The 22,463-nt window shown below is 43.5% G+C and overlaps 1 protein-coding gene across 10 annotated transcripts in view; it reads right to left on the bottom strand.

The window, feature by feature from the left end:
• Positions 1–22,463, bottom strand: part of PTPRA (protein tyrosine phosphatase receptor type A) — a 166,024-nt gene that overhangs the window by 36,776 nt on the left and 106,785 nt on the right. For 9 of the 10 annotated variants that reach the window (XM_019016996.3, XM_063702261.1, XM_055372438.2 and 6 more), the window contains 3 exons: positions 12,927–13,011; positions 11,671–11,744; positions 11,301–11,437 (listed from right to left, as the gene is read on the bottom strand). In XM_019016996.3, the coding sequence (XP_018872541.1) occupies positions 11,301–11,437; positions 11,671–11,744; positions 12,927–13,011 (296 nt within the window). Of the gene's footprint in view, positions 1–11,258; positions 11,266–11,300; positions 11,438–11,670; positions 11,745–12,926; positions 13,012–22,463 lie in introns of those variants that run through there. The other variant, XM_063702266.1, reaches the window with a different exon arrangement.

Below are 22,463 nucleotides of genomic sequence, written 5' to 3'. Positions count from 1 at the left end.
TTTACATTATGATCTCTACATTTTATCATTTTTGTCCTTTAAATTTCAGTGTTTACAGCAACTGGAACTGGTTTTTGTGTTTGATATGTGACAAGCATTCAATTTCATTTATTCCCACAGGGCGACCAATGGTCCCAGGCACTATTTATTGTGAAGACCATCTTTTCCCCACCCAAACTGCAAGAGCATTTCTGTCATAAATAGGTTTCCACTTACACATGGATCTGCTTCTGGGCTCTTTATTTCATTCCACTGGTCGATCTGTCTATCCCAGTGCCAATACAGAACTGTCTTAATTACTAAAATTTTATAATCTCTTTATATTTGGTAAGGCAGGTCTCCTCACCTTGTTCTTCTTCTTCAGGAATGTCTTGGCTATTCTTGAATCTTTTCTCCTCCATATAAATTTTAGAATCAGCTTGTCAAGTTCCACAAAAAAACCTGTTGGGATTTTTATTGGAATTGCATTGAATCTATATATCTTGGGGGAGAATTGACATCTTTACAAAATTGAGCCTCCTAATCCATTGATCCTATCTCTTCACTAATTTAAGCTATTTTCCTTTAACGTCTTCAAACATTTTAATAATTTTCTCTAAATTGTTAAATCCATTCCTAGGTACTTTACATTTGGATGCTATTGTAATTGGCACCTTTTAAAAGGTATTATTAGGTTTTCTGTTTGTGGCCTATGTATAGAAATACACTAAATTTTTATGCTGCTTCTGTATCTAGCAACCTTGCTAATTCCATAATATGTCTGATGAATATTAATTCTATAATATGTCATATTAATTCTATGTCATATTTATTAATTATAAATATGTCATATATAATATAATAAATTATAAATATGTCATATTTATTAATTCTATAATATAATATGTCATATTAATTCTATAATATGTCTGATGAATCTGTGGGTTTTTCTGAAGACAATATTTGGTCTGTGAAAAATTTATATTTTGTCCCTTCCTTTGCAATCCTTACACCTTTCTTTTCTTGCCTAGATCTCCAGTACAGGTCTGAATCTCATTCACTTTTAAGTCTGAATCTCCTTTCAATACTCTCACCCAATAGTCACCAGTGACTGAAAACTAGAGTGATGGGAAATTTACTACCTTCCAAGGTAGGTCTTGGAACAGTTTTGTTTAAAACGACCCAACACCCAGACACACAATTTCTTTTGCATTTCCCTCGTACTAAGCAATGTAAAACCCAGATGTCAGCGGGCATCTTTTCTGCCCCTTGCAAAACGCAAACTTCCAACTCTCTGGACAGTGGAATTCCAAAGCCCTTGTCACAGTTCCTGCTAATTCCCATAGGACTGTGACTCTGATTCACTTATTTTGGGACAACTCATCAATGTAGAGGCGATTTCACCCATCTCAACTCAGATGTCACACTCAGTCCCATCACTAGATGACATACACATGCCTTCTTCACCTGGCAATCTAAGAGATGTGAGGTCCTGAGGAAGGTCACATCTCACATCGCACAGATTCTGACTATTTCACCAGCTTCACCTCTTTCCCTCTTTTCTTTCTCTCCTATCCCATTCCTCTCAGGAGCTAAGCCTTTTTTTTTTTTTTTTTGAGACAGAGTCTCACTCTGGTAGCCAGGAGGCTGGAGGGCAGTGCGGTGATCACTGTAGCTCACTGTAGCTCCTGTAGCTCTATAAAGTTAGCACTACAGCTCACACTGTAGCCTCCAAGTGTTGGGCTCAAATGATTCTCCCACCTTAGCCCCCTGAGTAGCTAGAACTACAGGCATGTGCCGTCACGCCTGGCTAATTAAAAAAAATTTTTTTGTAGAGATAAGGTCTTGCTACATTGCCTAGGCTGGTCTTAAACTCCTGGCCTCAATCTTCCCGCATTGGCTTCCCAAAGTGCTAGATTACAGGCATGAACAACTGCACCCAGCCAGGAGCTAACACAATTTTATCTTTTTGTTTCTTTTTAAACCTTGATAATGCCTTAAAGACCTCAATTTTCCCTGAAAATGGGGGCTTCTGAGTGGTTTTTCAAAGTATTTCTTTTGAATAAATTCAATGATTCCTAGAAAGACAAATGCTGGTGAACAAAAAAGCTCCAGCTTGTAATTAGGATGAAAGCCACAGCCTAGAACTTCTAATCAGGTGGGCATTCACGGAAATGCTACAGTCTCCTTTTAGCCTGTCACATATCTGAAAACAGCTGTCATGTCCTATGAGTGTTGTTCCTTTAGTTATTCACCCCCATGGTCCAGTTTCTCTCCAGAACAACATCCCATTTGGTGATATCCCTTTTTATAGAGACCTGACCACAAGACTCCTGACACAGTTCAAACTAGGCATAGCAACTTCTTTATTCTAGATGTTATATATCCATCGAAGCAAACTAAGTCCATTAGATTTATTTCCCATATTCAAAAAAATCTGCTTTAAAAATATTATAAAAAGAATATGCTTGTTTTAAGTCAAATAATTTAGTAGAAAACAAAGTTCCCTATTATGTCTCTCCTCTCTTCCAGCCCCCTTGTAGGCAGCCACTGTTGACAATTTGTAGTCTTTCAGACTTAAAAAAAAAAAAAGCATTAACATACCCAAACACACACAGATATACATATTTTTGAAAACAAAAATGAAATTATCCCACATATGTTTTCTCACTTAACAATATAACTTAGAGATCTATGTGAACACATTTATTTTAATGATAGTATAGAATATCATAATGGATATAAGAAATCATCTGGCCATTCTATTTGACAGATATTTGCTTTTTTATCTTCTTTGCTATTATAAATAATGCTGTCATAAACATCCTTGTACATGGCTTTTTCTGTTAAGAATCTCAGAAGCTTGGTCAGAAAACTCAAACATTTAAATAATGATTGGTACTGCCAGAATCATCCCTCCAATGCAATACCAATTTAAACTCCCCCACCTGTAAGTCTCTGCAGCCCCATACTTTTGTCCACATTTGATATAAAGCTTTTTAAATTTTCAAATCTGACAGGTCCAAAATAATGGTTAGCTTTAATCTGTATTTCCCTGATTACTAGATATAGTTGATCTTCTTTTCATATCTTTATAGACCATCTGTATTTCTTCTGTAAATTGCCAGTTTCTTGACTGGATTGTTTACCTTTTACTCACAGGTTTGTATATTCTGGAACATTCTTTGTCTACCTATGGCAAATAGATTCTCCCAGTTGGCCACTTTTTTACAACATCATTTGTCACAAAGATGTTTCACATTTTAATATATTTGCTATCTTTCAAACTTTTCCATTCTGGCATCTAAATCTTCTAAGTAGCTTAGAAAGGCCTTCCCCATCTGATGGTTACTGAAAATATTATTCTATGACAGTAGACACAAATTGGTTTGTTTGCCCTATGTGTTATTTCTCCTCTTCCCTCCCAGGGCTGACTGATCCAAACACAGTCATACCTGACTGATACTGAGCCAATCAGATTCTCTCCCAGGATTTTGAAAACTAGGAAGAAGCAGGGGCTTCCCTAGAAGGGCCCCAAAGCCACCAAGGTCGGCTCTACCTGAGACTTGGTACTCCAACTTACCTTCTGATTCTGCCAGCTCCTCCAGTGTCTTCCCAAATCAATAGTTCTGTTTGTTTTTGCTTAATTTAGTTGAGTTGACTTCTCTTGCTTTTAACTAGAGGACTTTAACTGATTTAGCAATTACTATCAGAGTGGGTTGTAGTTGAGAGACTGCTAGGGGAAACGTGGGTGATGTTACTGGGTTCAGATGGAAGGAAAGAAACTGACAACCAATTGCCAGGATGGGAAAGAGCAAGCTGCTCACAGTTCATAGCTGCACAACTACTATTTTAGTTGTTGCTTGCAATTACCTGTGATGTGTTCAAGCTGGTGGTAAATGAGTAGGGGTGTCCCAATTAAAAGGAGAGGGGAAATGTTGAAACCAAGGAGTAGGATTACTTCTGACATTAGAGAACAAAACAAGAAATATCCCAGCTCCAATATCAAATGCTCACCTTGAAATGAAAACCCAAGACTTAGGGCCTTTACATTACTATATATGTATTTTGCTAAATGAAATGTTAAGATGTCCAAATTTTGCGAGTTGCTGAATTTTAATGCCACAGAATTCACATCTTTCCTGGGTTGCTCATGAGAAAGATAAGGCTTTAAGTGAGACAACAGAAATGATGATAAAAGAGAGGACCCAAAGAAAGCTAATTTCCAAAAATCTCTATTATGCTCTCTACTGCATCTTGCTGTCATGGTGAAAACTGCCCCACAACCCAGCCTGCATTGCTCACACATTACCAGAATGCGAGCATAACATGACCTGAGGGTAAAATGCATAAATAAGGTAGAAAAGTAAAATGCTGGCCAGGCACAGTGGCTCATGCCTGTAATCCCAGCACTCTGGGAGACCAAGGTGGGAGGACTGCTTGAGATCAGGAGTTCAAGACCAGCCTGGGCAACACAACAAGACCCCCGTCTCTACGGGGGGCGGGGGGAAAAAGTAAAGAGCTAATAAATATCCAGAAGAAACTACAGGAATTCACTGAGCTGGATCATTACAAATGATAGGAACAATTGTTGATATAGATTTTGGAGATGTTATAACAAGGAAGGGAGAGTATGACTTTTGGTTAAAGCCAAATTTCTTTTCTTTTTTGAGATGGAGTCTTGTTCTGTCCCCCAGGCTGGAGAGCAGTGGTGCAATCTTGGCTCACTGCAACCTCTGCCTCAGCCTCCCGAGTAGCTGGGATTACAGGCACTCACCACCACGCCCGGCTAATTTTTGTACCTTTAGTAGAGACAGGGTTTCAGCATGTTGGTCAGGCTGGTCTCAAACTCCTGACCTCAAGTGATCTGCCTGCCTCAGCCTCCCAAAGTTCTGGGATTACAGGCATGAGCCATTGTGCCCAGCCTGGATAAAGCCAAATTTCTAATTATGGTATGGTCAAAAGAACTTCTGCAGGTAGTGTAACAGCTCAGGTAACTGGCCATGGTTTTAACGTTGAGCTAGGCTTGCCAGTGGAAACCTGGACTGAATGCTGGATTTAGTGAGGTGATAATGAAAAGCCAGAAAAACCTGGGCACAAAGTAGAGGAGACCAGAGTGGCATATGGACTCTAAAGGCTCAGCCTTCTACTGACACCTTCAGTATGCCCTTGATGGGATCCACATCACATGCCTTGCTGAGGCTATACACTAGTGAGGAAAGCACTGGAATCTTTCAGAAGTGCTTTCCTGGCTGCCCTCAGCAGAGTGAGATGCTAGTGGAAGGGACTGCTTCAAAATGGGATTCTTGATCTAAGTGGGCTAGAAAGACTGTTGGAGACCATGATCAGACGTTTATGGCTGTGAATAATTCATTGTGAAGCTCCCAGTAATGGAAATGGAAAGTAGCTTTCCAGGTCAGTTTAGGCAGCCTACTAGACTACCATGCTAGAGAGAGGGCCCCCTCATCCACCTCGTAGGCCTGGGTCATTTCAGACCCAGAACCCTTCAATAATGGGGAGGCCAGGCATCTGTAAGGAGGAACCCTACCACAGCGCATTAACACATATATTATAAACCTCCCTCCTCATCTTTTCTTAATAATCTGCAGATATTTGCCATGGTAACTGTACTAGGTAAAGGGAAATGCATCTTTTGGGGTCTGCTAGGTTCTGGCCTTGAGGTAGCTAATTGCTAGGAACTCAGAATGTCGCTAAGATATGCTAGTTAGAACAGAGCCTTTGCAGGCCAGCTGATGGAAGGAATTTTGGCCTGAGGTGGCTTCACATTAGGACCTATTAATCTATCTAACCTATCTTACCTGTCTGTCGATCTGTCTGTCTGCCTGCCTGCCTGTCTGTCAGGGCCTCCAAAAGGGAGGGAAAGAAACTAGATGCTCCCGGCTCTGTGAAGTTGGCTAGACCTCCCTCTGTGCCACCTTGATTTTCAATAACATTGGCCATTAGGTAATGCCCAAAGACACACAGATTCCCTAGCTCACTGGATAAGAACCATCACAGAAAGAGCAAATGTAAGCTCCTAGAGCAGTGATCTCTTTAGCAAAAGGCGAAGTGAACCGCAGGATCTTAAGTGCTACAGAAGACTTTGCAGATTTGCAGTTACTTTTCCAGACGTACTCTACTTTCTGAAGATTAACATATAACTCCTGGTACCTAGACTACTGCTAGGGGTAAGTGTGTGTTCTTTTTAAGTTGTGTGGACTACTTGAAGCAGTTTTTCTTGTTCATGGCAAGAGCAGCCTCAGTGATAAATCATCTTGACCTTTCTGTGTTGTGATCTGGTTTATCAAGATTTTGTCTGTTTCACAGGACATTACCTTGACAACTATGCTAATGACATCAATGTGAGACATGAAGAGCAGGAAGTTATGTATCTTAGATGTACATGTTAGACATAAAAATACAGTGGCCTGCCACCTCAGCCAAATTTTCTGAAAGTCAAAGGCCTGCAGCACGTCAGGGTATCTCCTCCAACATAAAAGACAACTTGTTGCCCCTTGCCCCACCACCCCTCTCCTGCTAACAAAGAGGAGCAATGCTTGCTGGGCCATTTTGAGTTTTGGAGACAGCAGATACCTTATCCTTGCATCCAACTCTGATCTCTCAATTTAATCCATCTAATCCATCTGATCAATCAATCTACCTACCTACCTACCTAGAGACAAGATCTCGCTCTGTCACACAGGCTGCAGTGCAGTGGTGCAATCACAGCTCACTGCAGCCTCAAACTCCTAGGCTCAAGCAATACCCCACCTCAGCCTCCCCAGTAGCTGGAACTACGGGTGCACACCACCATGCCCAGCTAATTTTTTGAAGAGGCAGCTTTCGCCATGTTGCCCAGGCTGGTCTTGAGCTCCTGGACTCAAAGCAATCTGCCTGCCTCATCTCCCAAAGTGCGAGGATTAAAGGCATGAGCCACTGTGCTCAGCCTCTGACCAATTTATTGAGTGATCTGAAAAGAGAAGGTGCTCCTGCTGATCCAGGCCACAGAGAAATAAGCTCTGGTAGATTGTATGGAGCTCTAAAGTGTTTGTAGTAAGGTAAACAGAAGAATCGTAATGAAAAACCCTAAAATATGGATATAAGACCATGATCCTATTGGCAAGACCATGCTCCTAGCCTAGTACTGGGCTCTAGGGTAGAGACTGCAAGCCTGATCACAGACAGGTATTCAAATGACTTCAACTCCCCATCATAAACTAGGGGTTTTTTTGTTTGTTTTGTTTTTTTGAGATGGAGTTTCGCTCTTGTTGCCCAGGCTACAGTGCAATGGCATGGTCTCGGCTCAATGCAACCTCTGCCTCCCGGGTCAAGTGATTCTCCTGCCTCAACCTCCCGAGTAGCTGGGATTACAGGCATTTGCCACCATGCCTGGCTAATTTTTGTATTTTTAGTAGAGACGGGGTTTTACCATGTTGGCCAGGCTGGTCTTGAACTTCTGACCTCAGGTGATCTGCCCAACTCAGCCTCTCAAAGTGCAGGGATTCCAGGCAGGAGCCACCGGGCCGGTCTCGTAAACCAGGTATTATGAGATTCAATTAGCCATAGATTTGGACATGCCCAGCAGAATCCCATCATCAGCTGGACGTAATCTCTATAAAATGCCTACCACACTGCCGCAATAGATACTTCTGACTTCCTATTGACATCAACAGTTAACTGAAGAAGAAAACGTCTGGCCTGGTATATAAACTGCTTGGTGAAACATGCTGGCCCATGCTGGGCTGGAAGTAGACTGCTATGGGGTATACTACTTAAGTGATGGCTTTGAATGTGTATAAAAGAGAAATTCTCCTAGTGAAGAGAACTTCAAGCAAATTATCACACCACTTATCTCACTGGAAGTCAGGATCTAAACCAATCGCTGGGTAGTGGATAACTAGAACAAGAAAGAAAATATTTATGTTCCATGTGAATGCTCACAAGGTGGCACTCATTGCTAGAAACCCAGGTGATGATGGTCAGCCCTTTCCCTCACTATCCTAGTGCTGGCCCAATGAGCTCGTGAACACGGTTGCCATGGTAGCACAGCAAATGGCTCTCACCACAATATCTATCCGAATTTACCTATCATGCCTCCAGGAATACCATCACCATCCAGGGATTTACTGAAATACCTTACCATGGAGTCTCAGGGAATATTACCTCCAAACAAATAATTCGTTTCATGCTTATGTAAATTTAATGTTATGGAAAAAGAAAAGAACTAATTTGACAGAAAAAAAGTATAGTAATGGGATCACATACCCCATCACCCAGAAGCAGTTGGCATTATAGATTACAAAACAGTATAATGCCTAGCACAGATTCAGCTATGGTACTGAGGCTGGAATGCTGTCTTGTGAGATGTGGTAAAATTTTTTTTTTTTTTTTTGAGATGGAGTTTCACTCTTGTCGCCCAGGCTGGAGTGCAATGGCGCGACCTTGGCTCACTGCAACCTCCGCCTCCCAGGTTCAAGCAATTCTCCTGCCTCAGCCTCAGACTTCCAAGTAGCTGGGATTACAGGCACGTGCCACCACGCCTGGCTAATTTTTGTATTTTTAGTAGAGATGGGATGGGATTGAGCCATGTTAGCCAGGCTAGTCTTGAACTCCTGGCTTCAGGTGATCTGCCCGGCTTGGCCTCCCAAAGTGCTGGGATTACAGGTGTGAGCCACTGTGCCCGGCAGGATGTGGTAAATCTTATCAATCAATAATGAACATTAAATGGTGCTATTTTTCCAATAGCCCCCAAAAAGGGTCCAAGCTATTCTGTTAACTCTTGCCTGGTAAATGGTCTCCCACTTCAACTCTTGCCTCTCCCTTTTATCTATTCTCTATATTGTAGTTAGTTATTTTCTCAAAATGCAAATCTGACATCACTCACCACTCCCCCTAAGCCCTTCTGTCATGGAGCAGATACGAATGGTGACCCACTGACCCAATAACCATTCCTCCTTTACCAGACCTCCTATTCTGTGAGGTTATCCATCCATATCCCACATGAATATCTAAAAAAAGTTTTTTCTTGAGACAGGGTCTGGCTCTGTTGTCCAGGCTGGGGTGCAGTGGAGTGAATCTGACTCACTGCAACCTCCACCCCCCAGGCTCAAGCGATACTCCCACCTCATCTCCCAAGTAGCTAAGACTGCAGGCATGTACCACTATGCTCAGCTAATTTTTGTATTTTGTTGTTGTTGTTGTAGAGATGGGGTTTCACCATGTTGCCCAGGCTGGTTTCGAACTCCTGTGCTCAAGGCAATCTGCCTGCTTCAGCCTCTCAAAGTGCTGGGATTATAGATGTGAGCTAGCATGCCTGGCCTTGACCCAGGAGTAATCTGGACTAGTCTCAGCCAACCACAGTAACCTTATTTTCTCCCTTGCTCACGACCGGTTTAAGAAGGAGCATGTGACAAGAGAAGTCTCCAGAAGCTTTTGGGAAAATTTTTCCCACTGATAAAAAAGGAGCCAGCCTATAAGGCAAAGCTGACACATGGCTTAGTGGAAAGTTGTGAAGGAAACTGATGGTTTAGCAATGCCCCAGCTGATGTATTTACCAACTCTGGAACTGCTCCTCTGTGTCCTTAAATCCATCCCCCATTTCCTAGTCATGACATTAGGTCAATCTACTAGCACTTCTGATATTAACACCTGTAACCCCTAACTGTATTCCCGCAACTATTCTGGTCTGCCCATGGGCTATTCTCCTTACAGAAGCCAGAGTCATTTTTTTCTTTTTTTTGAGATGGAGTCTCCCTCTGTTGCCCAGGCTGCAGTGCAGTAGCGTGATCTCGGCTCACTGCAAGCTCTGCCTCCTGGGTTCTGGCCATTCTCCTGCCTCAGCCTCCAGAGTAGCTGGAACTATAGGTGCCCACCACCACGCCCAGCTAATTTTTTGTATTTTTAGTAGAGACAGGATTTCACCGTGTTAGCCAGGATGGTCTCAATCTCCTGACCTTGTGATCCGCCCGCCTTGGCCTCCCAAAGTGCTGGGATTACAGGCGTGAGCCACCATGCCCAGCTGAGTCATTTTTTCAAGATGTAAATCTGGCTGCTCTATGGCTTGCCACTTCTCTCATGACTATCTGCAAGGTCTGTGGTCTGGCCAGACTAGTTTCACCTCTTATCCTCCTTTGAAGCTCTGTTCTTCAGCTGCACACAGCCCTGTCATGTTCCAGGTGTGCCCTCCTTCAGCACACTCACTCCTGACAATTCTCCTGCTATTTCCAGTGGCTGGAAGGCTCCCCACTCCCCTGTCCCCACCACCCTTGCCTATGATTAGGTATCAATTAAAATATCATTTATTCGAGGAAGCTCGTTTTTTTGAGATGGAGTCTCGCTCTGTCGCCAGGTCAGAGTGCAGTGGCGCGACCTTGGCTCACTGCAACCTCCGCCTCCTGGGTTCAAGCGATTCTCCTGCCTCAGCCTCCTGAGTAGCTGGGACTACAGGCACATGCCACCACGCCCAGCTAATTTTTGTATTTTTAGTAGAGACAGGGTTTCACCAAGTCGGCCAGGATGGTCTCTATCTCTTGACCTCGTGATCTGCCCGCCTCAGCCTCCCAAAGTGTTGGGATTACAGGCGTGAGTCACTGTGCTGGCCAGAAGCTCTTCTGATCTGGGATCAGAACTCGTAGGCTAGGATCACCAACTGGTGGATTAAAAACATATTCTGCTTCCTTGTGGGAATTATAAAAAATATGAATCTAAATACTCTAGATGAGACCTGTGCTCTGCAGTCTCCCATGGCCGTCATTTCCCACACTGATCTATCCCACTGTCTACTTTAAACACTGACACCCCTGCTCTAGACTCAAAAAGGCAACCTCTTAATATGGATGCCTACAAATACGCACCAGTCCTTCATGTGCTGTACTGCTGTTTGAACTTACACAGTTATATTTGTTCTTGTTTGTGAGGTTTCCCTCCTGGACAGTGAGTTCTTTGAGAATAGGGATTGGATCTGTTTCTGCTCCTCATCATATCACTGGCAACTAGAATATTACCTGACAAATATTAGATGCTTGCTAAGTATTTATTAAACAAAAGAAGTAAGAGATGTGATGATGACTGAATGGATGGGTAGATTAGGGAGGTGAGGCAAATCTCACTTCATTTCCTATCCATGATCATACAGGGAGTCAGATAAACTTGGTAAAACATTTCTCACCTCTTAAACATTAAAAGCCCATTTTTTACTTCATGACTCCAAAGATCTGAAAGGTCTGACTTTAGGTCTGCCTTCTTCCCTGCTGATACACCAGCCTCAACAAAGTACTCACGTTGAATTCCTCCTGATACACCAGCCTCAACAAAGTACTCACGTTGAATTCCTCCCTGAAGAGCTTATTGTCGTCTGCCATTCTCCGGTTAATTTCCTCTTCCAGCTTGTCCACGGGCAGGGGTGGGTACTTCCTGTTGGTGCTTGGGGATCTGGCCAGAAGTGGCACACTCTGGGGCTCTGCAGTACACAAGGGAGAAAGTCAGTCAGGTACCCTGAGAACCTAGCCCCTCTTCTGGAGGCTAAACGGGGTTCTACCTCATGGACCAAGCCTGTAAGAACTAGGACTGTTTTCTTCAAAAATGTTTTTTTCCTCTTTTTATTGTCTTATTCTTTTAAAAGGATGGAGAAACTCCTAATTTCTTGATTTCCTTCCTTGTGAAGGTTCCCCATGACATTAAGGAATGCCTTACCCACATCCTCAGTGCGGCCGTTGGATAAGCGGAAAGAATTGGAATGGCTCCCAGCTTGCTTGTATTTCTTAAACCTAATGAGAAAATGATCACAGTGAAGAATGGAGCACAGAGGTGGGAGAGGCAAATCACACCTCTGTATTCCTGCTCATCAATTCAGCCTTTCTAAATCGCCTTTAAAAATAATCGAGCTTTTTTAGAGACAGGTTATGCACACCCTGAGGCAGCAGCATGCTGGGGTGACCGAGTACCTCGGGATACTCCTGTTTACCCTTGGCACACTGGAATCCAACCAGGGAACCCCAACAGTATATTCAGGCTCATGTGGCTCACTGCAGAGCACAGCCACACCAGGTAGAGAGAGGGTGAGTGGGTGGAATACAGCTGGGGGAGACAGACAATATATATCAAACAAAAATCTTGGTATTTCCTCAGTGTAGCCTGGGAGACCCAGGGAGAAGCCCAGAGCTTTGGATTGGGTGGACACAGTCCTGGCCACAAGTCTCCTGCAGAATGATAGAGACACACGACAAATTATAGGGGGCACATGATTCCCCTCTCTTTATCCCTGCAGAAGAACAGAGGGAGCACAGAACATCTTTGGTTAGGCCAAAGATAAGGCAGGGCTAAACCCAATTAGTCAGGGCAGTAGCTTTAGCAGGAAGAGAATAAATGCACCACCCTCTTCTCTCCCTTGGGTTCCCCTTCCTTGCTTCTGCTTGAGTGGTAACGTCTAGAGGACCCTGAAAGAAGGTTAGAAAGAGGGATCCTGTAACTCACAACTCACATGGCTCAGCTCAACATGCCAGGGCCAGGGGTCCCAGAAGGGTCTGGGGACAAAGCCCCAACCAGAAATAAAGTAGGCTTTTGTTGAGCATGTAATCTTACTGGGGCCCTTTTAGGGGTTGCTTCAACAGGGCTAGACCTAAAGATCCTGTAACACCTGTCACTAATAACAAACTGTGGTTTCTTACCTCAACCTCCAAACTACCATTCTGGGCTTTAGCTTGCACTGGAGTTGGGAGACTGGGCTTGGACAGATGGAAGAAAGAGGGAGGGCTTAGGACTTAAGGAAGACTATGTAGAGCTTTTAAATAATTTCTAAGTAGAACTTCAATTTTAGCACTATCATGGGTCATTCCCCCTCTATCCTATTCATTGTGTATATCCTACTGTCTACTGGACTGTGTGGGTTCATTGGGACACTGGGATATTGAAACAGAATCTAAGAGAATGTGAAGTGTTAGTAGGCTCACCTTAACATGTACAAAACTATGATAATAAACACGATCACTAGCAGAGAGGACAGGGCCACCATCACCGCAATAATTGGTGTCTCATCTGAAATCAAGACAACAGAACAAGTCATTACTGTGTTGTGCAATGGAGGGCTTAAGTCAGCCATTCAGGGCAACACCCTGAAGAGGAAGAGCTCATTCAGTCCTTCTGCAGATGCCAGGAAATGGAAACAGAGAAGAAACTATGAGTGTGCACTTCCCACTGCCATGCCAGGGCTATTGAGGTGAGGTGGGGAGAGAACATGGGGCCCAGGATGACATGCTCACCCCATCTCTGACTATCATACATTTATTTACTCTGTCTCCCTGCATTAGAATAAAAGCTGTTTAAAGGCAGACACTTTGTTTTACTCACTGCTGTATCCTTTGAGCCTAAAACAGTACTTAGCACATAAAAAGTACTGGAATATCTGGAGGCATGAACACATTCAATTCTGATGGCAAGCTAGGTATGCAGGGCCAACACTGTACACTCTCTCAGCCTCAATGGGTTCCATCTAGAGGAAGATGGGAGAGGAAGGGAAAAAGACAGTTTTTCCTATCATAAACCCAAATGGTTTCCGGGCACAGAGAATACTGTTCCTAATTAAAACAAGGAGACAAGTAGGGCACAATGGCTCATGCCTGTAATCCTAGCATTTTAGGAGGACAAAGCGGGTGGACTGCTTGAGCCAAGGTATTCGAGACCAGCCTGGCAACAGGGTAAAACTCCATCTCTACTAAAAATTAAAAAAATAGCTGGTGTGGTGATGTGCGCCTATAGTCCCAGCTACTCAGGAGGCTGAGGTAGGAGGATCACTTGAGCCTAGGAGATGGAGGTTACAGTGAGCCGGGCCTGTACACTACACTCCACCCTGGGCAACAGAGCAAGACCCTGTCTCAAAACAAACAAACAAACAAACAAACAAGGAGACAGCTGGGTGTGGCGGCTCATGCCTATCCCAGCACTTTGGGAGGCTGAGGTAGGATTGCTTGAGGCCAGGAATTTGAGACCAGCCAAATAAAAATAAAATAAAACAAGGAGACATTATTAGATCCTCAGCCACCATGTAACAAAACTGCTGGGTGCTTCTTTTTTCCTCTTTCCACACCCTGCTCCCTTAGTCACCTTTTGCCAGGACCCCAACCATGGCAACATCTGGTTTGAAGACATGGCAATCCCACCTCATTCCACAGGGCCTGGCTCCCTTTCACCCAATACCTAGCCTTGTTTTCTCATGCAGCTGGCCAGGCGCTGACTCATCCGCCTCCACTCTCACCCTCCACCCCACTCCATGAACTACAGACACCATCAGAGTGGCTTGGTAACTATCTTCACCATTTTCCTACCTGCTAAAAGGGAAGACAAGTCTCTCCCATCCTGTCATGTGTGCTCTGGATTACATCCACTGCTGTCAACTCAAAGACTTGTCTTCTTGACCTCATTTACCCTCCCCCAGCCACCACCAGCCTCGCGTCTCTCTTCTCAGCTGACTTTCCGAAACACAGTTGTCTAATTCGTCTTGTCTAATTCCTTACCTCCAGGTTCTCCTTAATCTATTTGCTCTGACTCCCACCCTCAGTGCTCTGTTTAAACTGCTCAGCCAGAACACCAACAAATGGCATATTGCCAAATCCAACAGGAACATTCCCATTCTCATCTGATTCAACCTTTTAGCAGCATTCATTCAAATATCTGTGGGCCAGCAATTGCATGCCATTGTTTGAGACACTAGGAACAGAGAAGTGTTCAAGGAGACAAGTGATAGAAAGCTTCCATTCTGTGGGGAGGAAGGAAGACACTGTTTATAAACAAGTCAATACTTAATTTTAGACAGGGACAAGTGCTATGAGGAATAAAAAGCAGGGTGGGGAGAGAGAAAGTGACTGGTTGGGGAGCAGTGATACAATGGTCTGGGAAGGTCTCTCTGAGGAAGTAATATACAAGTAGAGCTCTAAATAACGTGAAGTGAACCACGCAAAGATCTGGGTGAAGAGCTTTCTAGACACAGGGAACAGCAAGCATGGTAGCTCTCAGGAGCTTGGCAGGTTCAAGAAACAGCACAAAGGCCAGTTCAATATAAGATGCCAGAGAGGTGGGCAAAAGCCAGCAGACTTAGGACTTGGGAGTCCATTGTAATGATTGTGGATTTAATTCTGAGTGTGATGAGAAACACTATGTCATCGAAGGGCTTTGAACAGAGGAGATATATAACTGGATTTACATTCTGTTAAAAGCTAAACTGACCCATAAGCAGTAGCCATGAGGTGAGAGGTTAATCTAAGAATGTAGTGTCATAGAAGCCAAGAGCAGAGTTTTTCAATGAGGGAGCAATCAATTCAATCAAATACTGCCTACAGACTTAAGAAGGATGAGACAGAGAAGTGAAACCAGATTTGACAAGACGGTGGCTACTGGTGACCTTTCCAAGAGTATTTTCAGTTGAATATGGGTGAGAAAGCCTAAATGGAGTGAAATAAAGATAGAAAAAGGACAGTGAGACACTGGGTCCTTTCGTGGGGACTTTTAACATTAAGGGATGCAGAGGAAAGGAATGACAGATGGAGGGAGATGTGAGTGAGGTGGACAGATGGGTTTTTTTTGGTTTTGTTTTTAGAGATGGAAGACATTACACGACGCTTCTTTGTTAATGGTAAGTTTCAAACATACTGTGGTATGTGGCTCTCACCTTAAAATGAGTGTTCAGACTGGCTGATCACTCCTTCCTCTCTGAAGCACTTTCCTCTCTTAGCTTTCCACAACGAAGCACTCCTCTGATTTTCCTTCTATCTCTTGTCTGCCCATCTCAGTTTCCCTCACTATCTGTTCCTCTTCCAACACCAGATCTCTAAATGTGGGAATTCCTCAGGGCTCTGTCCTTGGCACTCTTCTCTATATCTAGTTAATCTGATCAGAGAGATGACTGTAAATATAAATGCCATGCTAGCAATTCCCACAGTTGCTTTGCTTGGTCAGACCTCTTTTCTGAGTTCCAGATTCTCAACTGCCTATTTGCCACCTCTACTTTAAATTTCATAGGCAACACAAGCTTTCTGTGTTTAAAACCTTTCCCTCACCATTCAGTAGCTAGTACTCCAACCCACCCTGTTGCTCAAGTAAGAAATGTGGAAACCCCCTTGATTTCTTCCTCATACTTATCTTCTATATCTAGCACAGCTGCAAATAATATATTTTAGAGATATATCTAAAACTTCAAATCTGTCTGCCTTTTTTTTTTTTTTTTTTGCATTTTTTTTATTGCCACCAGTGTAGTCCCAACCTCCATCCTCTCTCACCTGGATCACAGTAAGCCTCTGCCCCTGCCAATCCATTCTCCACAAAGCAGAGTGATCTCTAGGAAAGCAACTCAGGTTGTGTCCCATTCTTAGGTAAAACCCTCCAACAGTTTCTCATGCCTCAGAATGAAATCTAATCTCCTTATCCTGGACTCTAACAACCTCCTCGATTTAGCCCCTACCTGCCCTATCTCTTGCACTCTTTCCTTGCTCACTCAATTTCAGCCACTGGTGTCCTTCCATGCTTTCATTCATTCATCCTCAGGCCTTTGAACATGTTATTCCTTCTGCTTTACACAGCCTCTCTCTGTTCTTTGCCTGGTTATCTCCTACTTGTCTGGTTCTCTGTGTGTCACTTTTCCCACACAGGTCTTCTCTGACTTCCTAATACTAAATTAGGATCACAAGTCTCAGTTTCCTCATTTCTGAAATAAGTTATTCTGCATATTAAATGAGAAGATCTTTCATGTAAAGTTGTTGGCACAGCAACTAGCACACAGTATGTACTTAATTTTAGCTGTTACGGCCGGGCACAGTGGCTCACGCCTGCAATCTCAGCACTTTGGGAAGCCGAGGTGGGCAGATCATGAGGTCAAGAATTCGAGACCAGCTTGGCCAACATGGTGAAATCCCATCTCTACTAAAAATACAAAAAAAAATTAGCCAGGTGTGGTGGCACATGCCTGTAATCTCAGCTACTTAGGAGGCTGAGGCAGGAGAATCGCTTGAACCTGGGGGGCAGAGGTTGTAGTGAGCCAAGATTGCGCCACTGCACTCCAGCCTGGGCAATAGAGCGAGACTCTGTCTCAAAAAAAAAAAAAAATTTGCTGTTATTTCCTATACTATTTTTGTAAGGCAAGGACCTTATTATTTTCCTTGATAATACCTCTCACACTTTATAATTACATATTTGACTTTGTTGATTAATGAATATCCCTCCTTTATAGCATAAATTCCACAAGAGCAAGGATTACATGTCTGCTTCATTCTCACTGTACACCTAAAACCTAGCACAGGGTCTCACACCTAACAGGCACAAAACAAACAATGGATTACGTTGAGCCAAAGAACAAAAAAAAAATAGTAATTTATCACTAAATGTCTTTGTTAAATTCCAACAACAGGGGGCAGTATATCAGGTATTATAAGAAAGTAATTAGGCACATCCCAGCACTTTGGGAGGCCGAGGCGGGTGGATCACAAGGTCAGGAGTTCAAGACCAGCCTGGCCAATATGGTGAAACCCCGTCTCTACTAAAAATACAAAATTAGCCGGGTGTGGTGGCACACCCCTGTGGTCCCAGCTACTCAGGAGGCTGAGGCAGGAGAATCGCTTGTACCCAGGAAGCGGAGGTTGCAGTGAGCCAAGATCGTGCCACTGCACTCCAGCCTGGGTGACGGAGCAAGACTCCGCCTCAAAAAAAAAAAAAAAAAAGAAAGTAATTAGGCACATTTGGATTAAGACACTGGGCTAAATCCATAAATTTACTTCATCTTCCCCCAAAGCACACTGACATGGTAGAAGAAATATAAAAATACTAATGAATCAACAGCATATCTGAAAGGCAGCAAATGGTGGCATATGTAGATCAGAATCTTTGAGAGATTTCTGGAAGACAAAACAGACCAGACTCGATGTCCAAGAGATCAAACAGAGCCAAAGAGCCTCCAGCTGAAAACTAAGTACTAGTTCTACCAGTCTGGGCCTGGAAACACCTCAAGCTCAGAGGGAATTGGGACTGGGGTTGAAAGTGGACCTTGAGGTACCAGGATGCTACTTAAGCAAAGGCCTGCCAACCCAGCACCAGTACACCCACAGCCCAAATGACAAGCGGGGCTTCCCATCTAGACTCAGCTGGAAAAACAGTGCTCTACACAGAGTAGAGAGTTTGTCACAGAGACTGGTAAGGGCTTCTTTTTTACAAAATATATGCTGCAGATATATTTTCTCAACGTCACACTAATGACATTTTGGGCTATACAATTCTCTGTTATGTGGGTCTGGCATGTGCGCTGTAGGACATTTAACAATATCCCTAGCCTCTAATTATTAGATGTCAGTAGCAAATTCCCAATTTTGATGACCAAAAGTATCTCCAAGCATTGCTAAATGCGTTTGTGGGGGAAATAGCCCCCAGTAAGGAACCACTGGTCTATACCCACCCCATTCTAACTGAATTCTTTTAAGGCAAATCTGAGACCTAGCATTTCAAATGCAATTACTTAGGTATGTATCACCAAGAGATAAAGATTCTTAACATAAACATAATACTATTATCCAATTTAAAAAGTAACACTAATTCCTTAGTATCGTCTAATATTATTCAGTTACTGCTTGAATTTCCCTGAGTGTCTCATAAATGCTTTTTTTTTGTTTTGGTTAGAATTGACACCAGAGCAGGTCTACACTGCATATGATTGTTAAGTATATTGGGTCCACAGAAGGTTTCCTGGGGCCTGCAGACAGAAAAAAACCATAGTAGTGCCCAAGCTAATTCTAGGCAACCACAAGAGAGGAAAGGAAAAAGAAAACGGCAGCTCGCCTAGAGGATAACTGCACCCTGCCCCGATTTTCCTGAGCCATCACTGAACCCCTCCCTGGTTTAGGACATATGTCCATGTTTGTCTTCTGAAGGGATGAAGGGACACCTATTGTGAGCACAGTCTAAGCCACTCAATGGTCCAGGGCATAGCTCAAACAGAGCAACAGTAGCCCTGGGAAATGGAGGTGACAAAAGAAACAGAATAAATCTTTTAAAATATACTGCAATTTGTGCAACAGGATGCCATATTGATTTTAAAAAAATTTTTTTTCTTAAATTTTTTGTAGAGATGGGGGGAGGGGGTCTTGTTGTTGCCCAGGCTGGTCTTGAACTCTTGGTCTCAAGTGATCTTCTTGCCTTGGCCTCCCAAAATGCTATGATTACGTGCGTGAGCCACTGCTGCATTGCCTTTTTTTTTCTTTTCTCGAGACGGAGTCTCATTCCGTCACCCAGGCTGAAGTGCAGTGGTGTGATCTCGGTTCACTGCAACGGCCTCCCGGTTCAAGTGATCCTCCCACCTTAGCCTCCCTAGTAGCTGGAACTGCAGGCCTGGCTAAGTTTTGTATTTTTAGTAGAGACAGGGTTTCACTATGTTGGCCAGCCTGGTCTTGAACTCCTGACCTCAGGTGATCAGCCTGCCTCAGCCTCCCAAAGTGCTGGGATTATAGGTGTGAGCCACTGTGCCCAGCCTACACTGATATTTTTTAAAAGCCACTATTTAAAAAGGAGTAATCTGAGTAGTAAGAAGGAGTTCTTTAAAAACTGGCCGGGCATGGTGGCTCACGCCTGTAATCCCAGCACTTTGGGAGGCCGAGGCAGGCAGATCACCTGAGGTTGGTAGTTTGAGAGCAGCCTGACCAACATAGAGAAACCCCATCTCTACTAAAAATACAAAATTAGCCAGGTGTGGTGGCACATGCCTGTAATCCCAGCTACTCTGGGGGCTGAGGCAGGAGAATCGTTTGAACCTGGGAGGCAGAGGTTGCGGTGAACCGAGATTGCGCCACTGCACACCAGCTTGGGCAACAAGAGCGAAACTCCGTCTCAAAACAAAACAAAACAAAAACGAAAACAAACAAAAAAACACCAACGTGATTAGGAGGAAAAAAATCTAGATAGAAAGGCTTAACAGGGCCGGGCATGGTGGCTCATGCCTGTAAGCCCAACACTTTGGGAGGCCAGGGTGGGAGGACTGCTTGAGGCCAGGAGTTTGAGACCAGCCTGGGCAACTTAGCGAGACTCTGGTAGTCTGTCTCTACCAAACAAACAAACAAACACCTGATTAGCTGGGCATGGTGGCATATGCCTATAGTCCCAGCTACCTGGGAGGCTGAGGCTGGAGGATCGCTTGAGTCCCAGAGGTCAAGGCTGCAGTGAGCTGTGATCAGGCCACTGCACTCCAGCCTGGGCGACAGAGCATGAGTCTGCCCCAGCCCTGCTTCCAAAAAAAGAAAGGCTAAATAGGAGAACTGATATAACTGAAAACCAAATTAGTTGTGTGAAAGAGCAACTGTCCTGGAAGCTCCCAGAACACAGAGCAATAAGAGATGAAAAATATGACAGCATAGAAAAGAAAGGAGCTGGATAGGTCCAGGAGATCCAATACCTGTGCAACAGGAGGGTCCAAAGAAGAAACCAGTAAGAAGGGAGAGAAGTAATACAAGAAAGTTCCTGAGTTATCAGGCCAAAAGAAATAATCTAGTTTGTGGAGTAATATTGACAAAAAAATCATTACACCTAAATGTATTCTGAAAAAATTCTTAAATTCTAATTGAAATCAACCAACGAACCACAGGCCAGCCTTAGAAAACCATTTCTAGGGCATGGGGTTTTAGGGTCTGACAGACCTGAAGTTCAAATTCCTACTATCCTAACTTACTAGTAGTGTGATAATCTCTTAGAACAATGTATGAAATGGAAGCATAATAGCACCCTCCACCTTTTAGAGTTAATGGGAGATCTAAAAGAGGTAACATTTGCAAAGTGTCTGACATGAAGGGAAGAGATTGGCTTTGGCATCCACAGGTTCACACACTAGCAGAGAACCTCAGTCCAGCTTCCTACGCTCAGGCAGTTGTTCGCCTAGAACAGGGGTCGGCAAACTATAGCCCAAATTTAGCCCACTGCCTGTTTTTGTAAATAAAATGTTATCAGAACATGGCCATGTTCATTCATTTACATACCATCTATGGCTGCTTTTACATTACAAAGGCAGAGCTGAGTAGATGAGACAGAGACAGTATGGTTACAAACCGAAATTGTTTCAACCCCAACTTCATTCCAGCAAAGTTTTACTTTCTAGATTCAGGCCAGGGAACAAGCATGAAAATGAAAACCACTAAAACGGTGTCCCGGGACAACAGATACCTACTTGCTATAACTTCTTTCCTTGAAAACAAAGGGCCATATTAATTGAAGGGCTCACCTCTAAACAGGTGAGTGACTTAAGGACTTCAGACACACACTGGTCAACTACAAACTAGTCAGTAAAGGAATAGCCATAGTCCTACAGCCCCAGTTCCTATGGCCCATTTACCTATTGCCACACTTTTTGGTACAAGTATTTATCAGCTCTCAAAGGCAAAGTTGTAATGTTGTTTTAAATGTTTCCTATTGGCTCTAAAAACAGCAATATTCATTGGATTGCCTCTAGAATCTAACCACTGGGCTGAGCCCAATCACCGTTGTTTTGAGCCAAATTATTCAGAAACCTAAATTTCTATTGTCCGTCTATCTCCCCTAAGTCCTCTGGAATATCTTTCTAAAACCAAAATCTGACTATGTTACTTCCTTACTCACCATCATCTTCAGGAGATGCTCCAACTCCTGAACTCAGTGGACCACCACACCCATTCTGTTGAGGCCACCTCCGATCACTCCCCACACCTCACACATGTCAACTGCGCACAGATCCTCAGACACAGGACTTACTCTTTCATGTCTCTTTGCTTGTGCCCTGTCTGGTGTGTCTTCATTTTCCCCATTTGCTATTTTAATTTAAACTTCCCAAAGCACATCTCTGTGCCTCCTTCCCACTCCCCAGATATAATGAGCCTTCTGAGTTCCCTCAGCACTTTGTGGGATATATCCAATGGCATGTAACTGAGTAGACTTCGGTTCCTGATGTTCACGTATTTCCTTCTTGAGATAGGGAAGCATATGCATATATATATATTTATATATTTTATATATATTTATATACAATTTTTTTTCTGGACTCCTTGATGCTTAATAGGCACTGAATAAATGCCGAATGTAAAAGGTGCTTAGAGAAAGCCATCATAAACTCATAATAATAATGGCACTATGATAATCCCCACCCTTTTTTTTTTTTTGAGACAGAGTCTTGCTCTGTTGCCCAGGCTAGAGTCACGCAGTCTTGGCTCACTGCAACCTCCATTTCCTGGGCTCAGGTGATCCTCCCACCTCAGCGTCCCAAGTGGCTGGGACTACAGGTATGTATCACATGCCTGGTTAATTTTTGTATTTTTAGTAGAGACAAGGTTTCCCCATATTGCTCAGGCTGGTCTGGAACTCCAGGGCTCAAGTGATCCACTTGCCTCAGCCTCCCAAAGTGCCCTAACACTCTTAAAACAAGAATATCAACTCTTTCTAGACTTAAGTAGTAGCTCAAGGACTACTTCTTTACAAATATTAAGACGCTAATTTTTTTTTTT

The sequence above is a fragment of the Gorilla gorilla genome, chromosome 21, assembly GCF_029281585.2.
Source record: "Gorilla gorilla gorilla isolate KB3781 chromosome 21, NHGRI_mGorGor1-v2.1_pri, whole genome shotgun sequence".
Lineage (NCBI taxonomy): Eukaryota > Metazoa > Chordata > Mammalia > Primates > Hominidae > Gorilla > Gorilla gorilla.
Note: the sequence above shows the minus strand (reverse complement) of the source record. Positions and strands in the feature narration are given on the sequence as shown.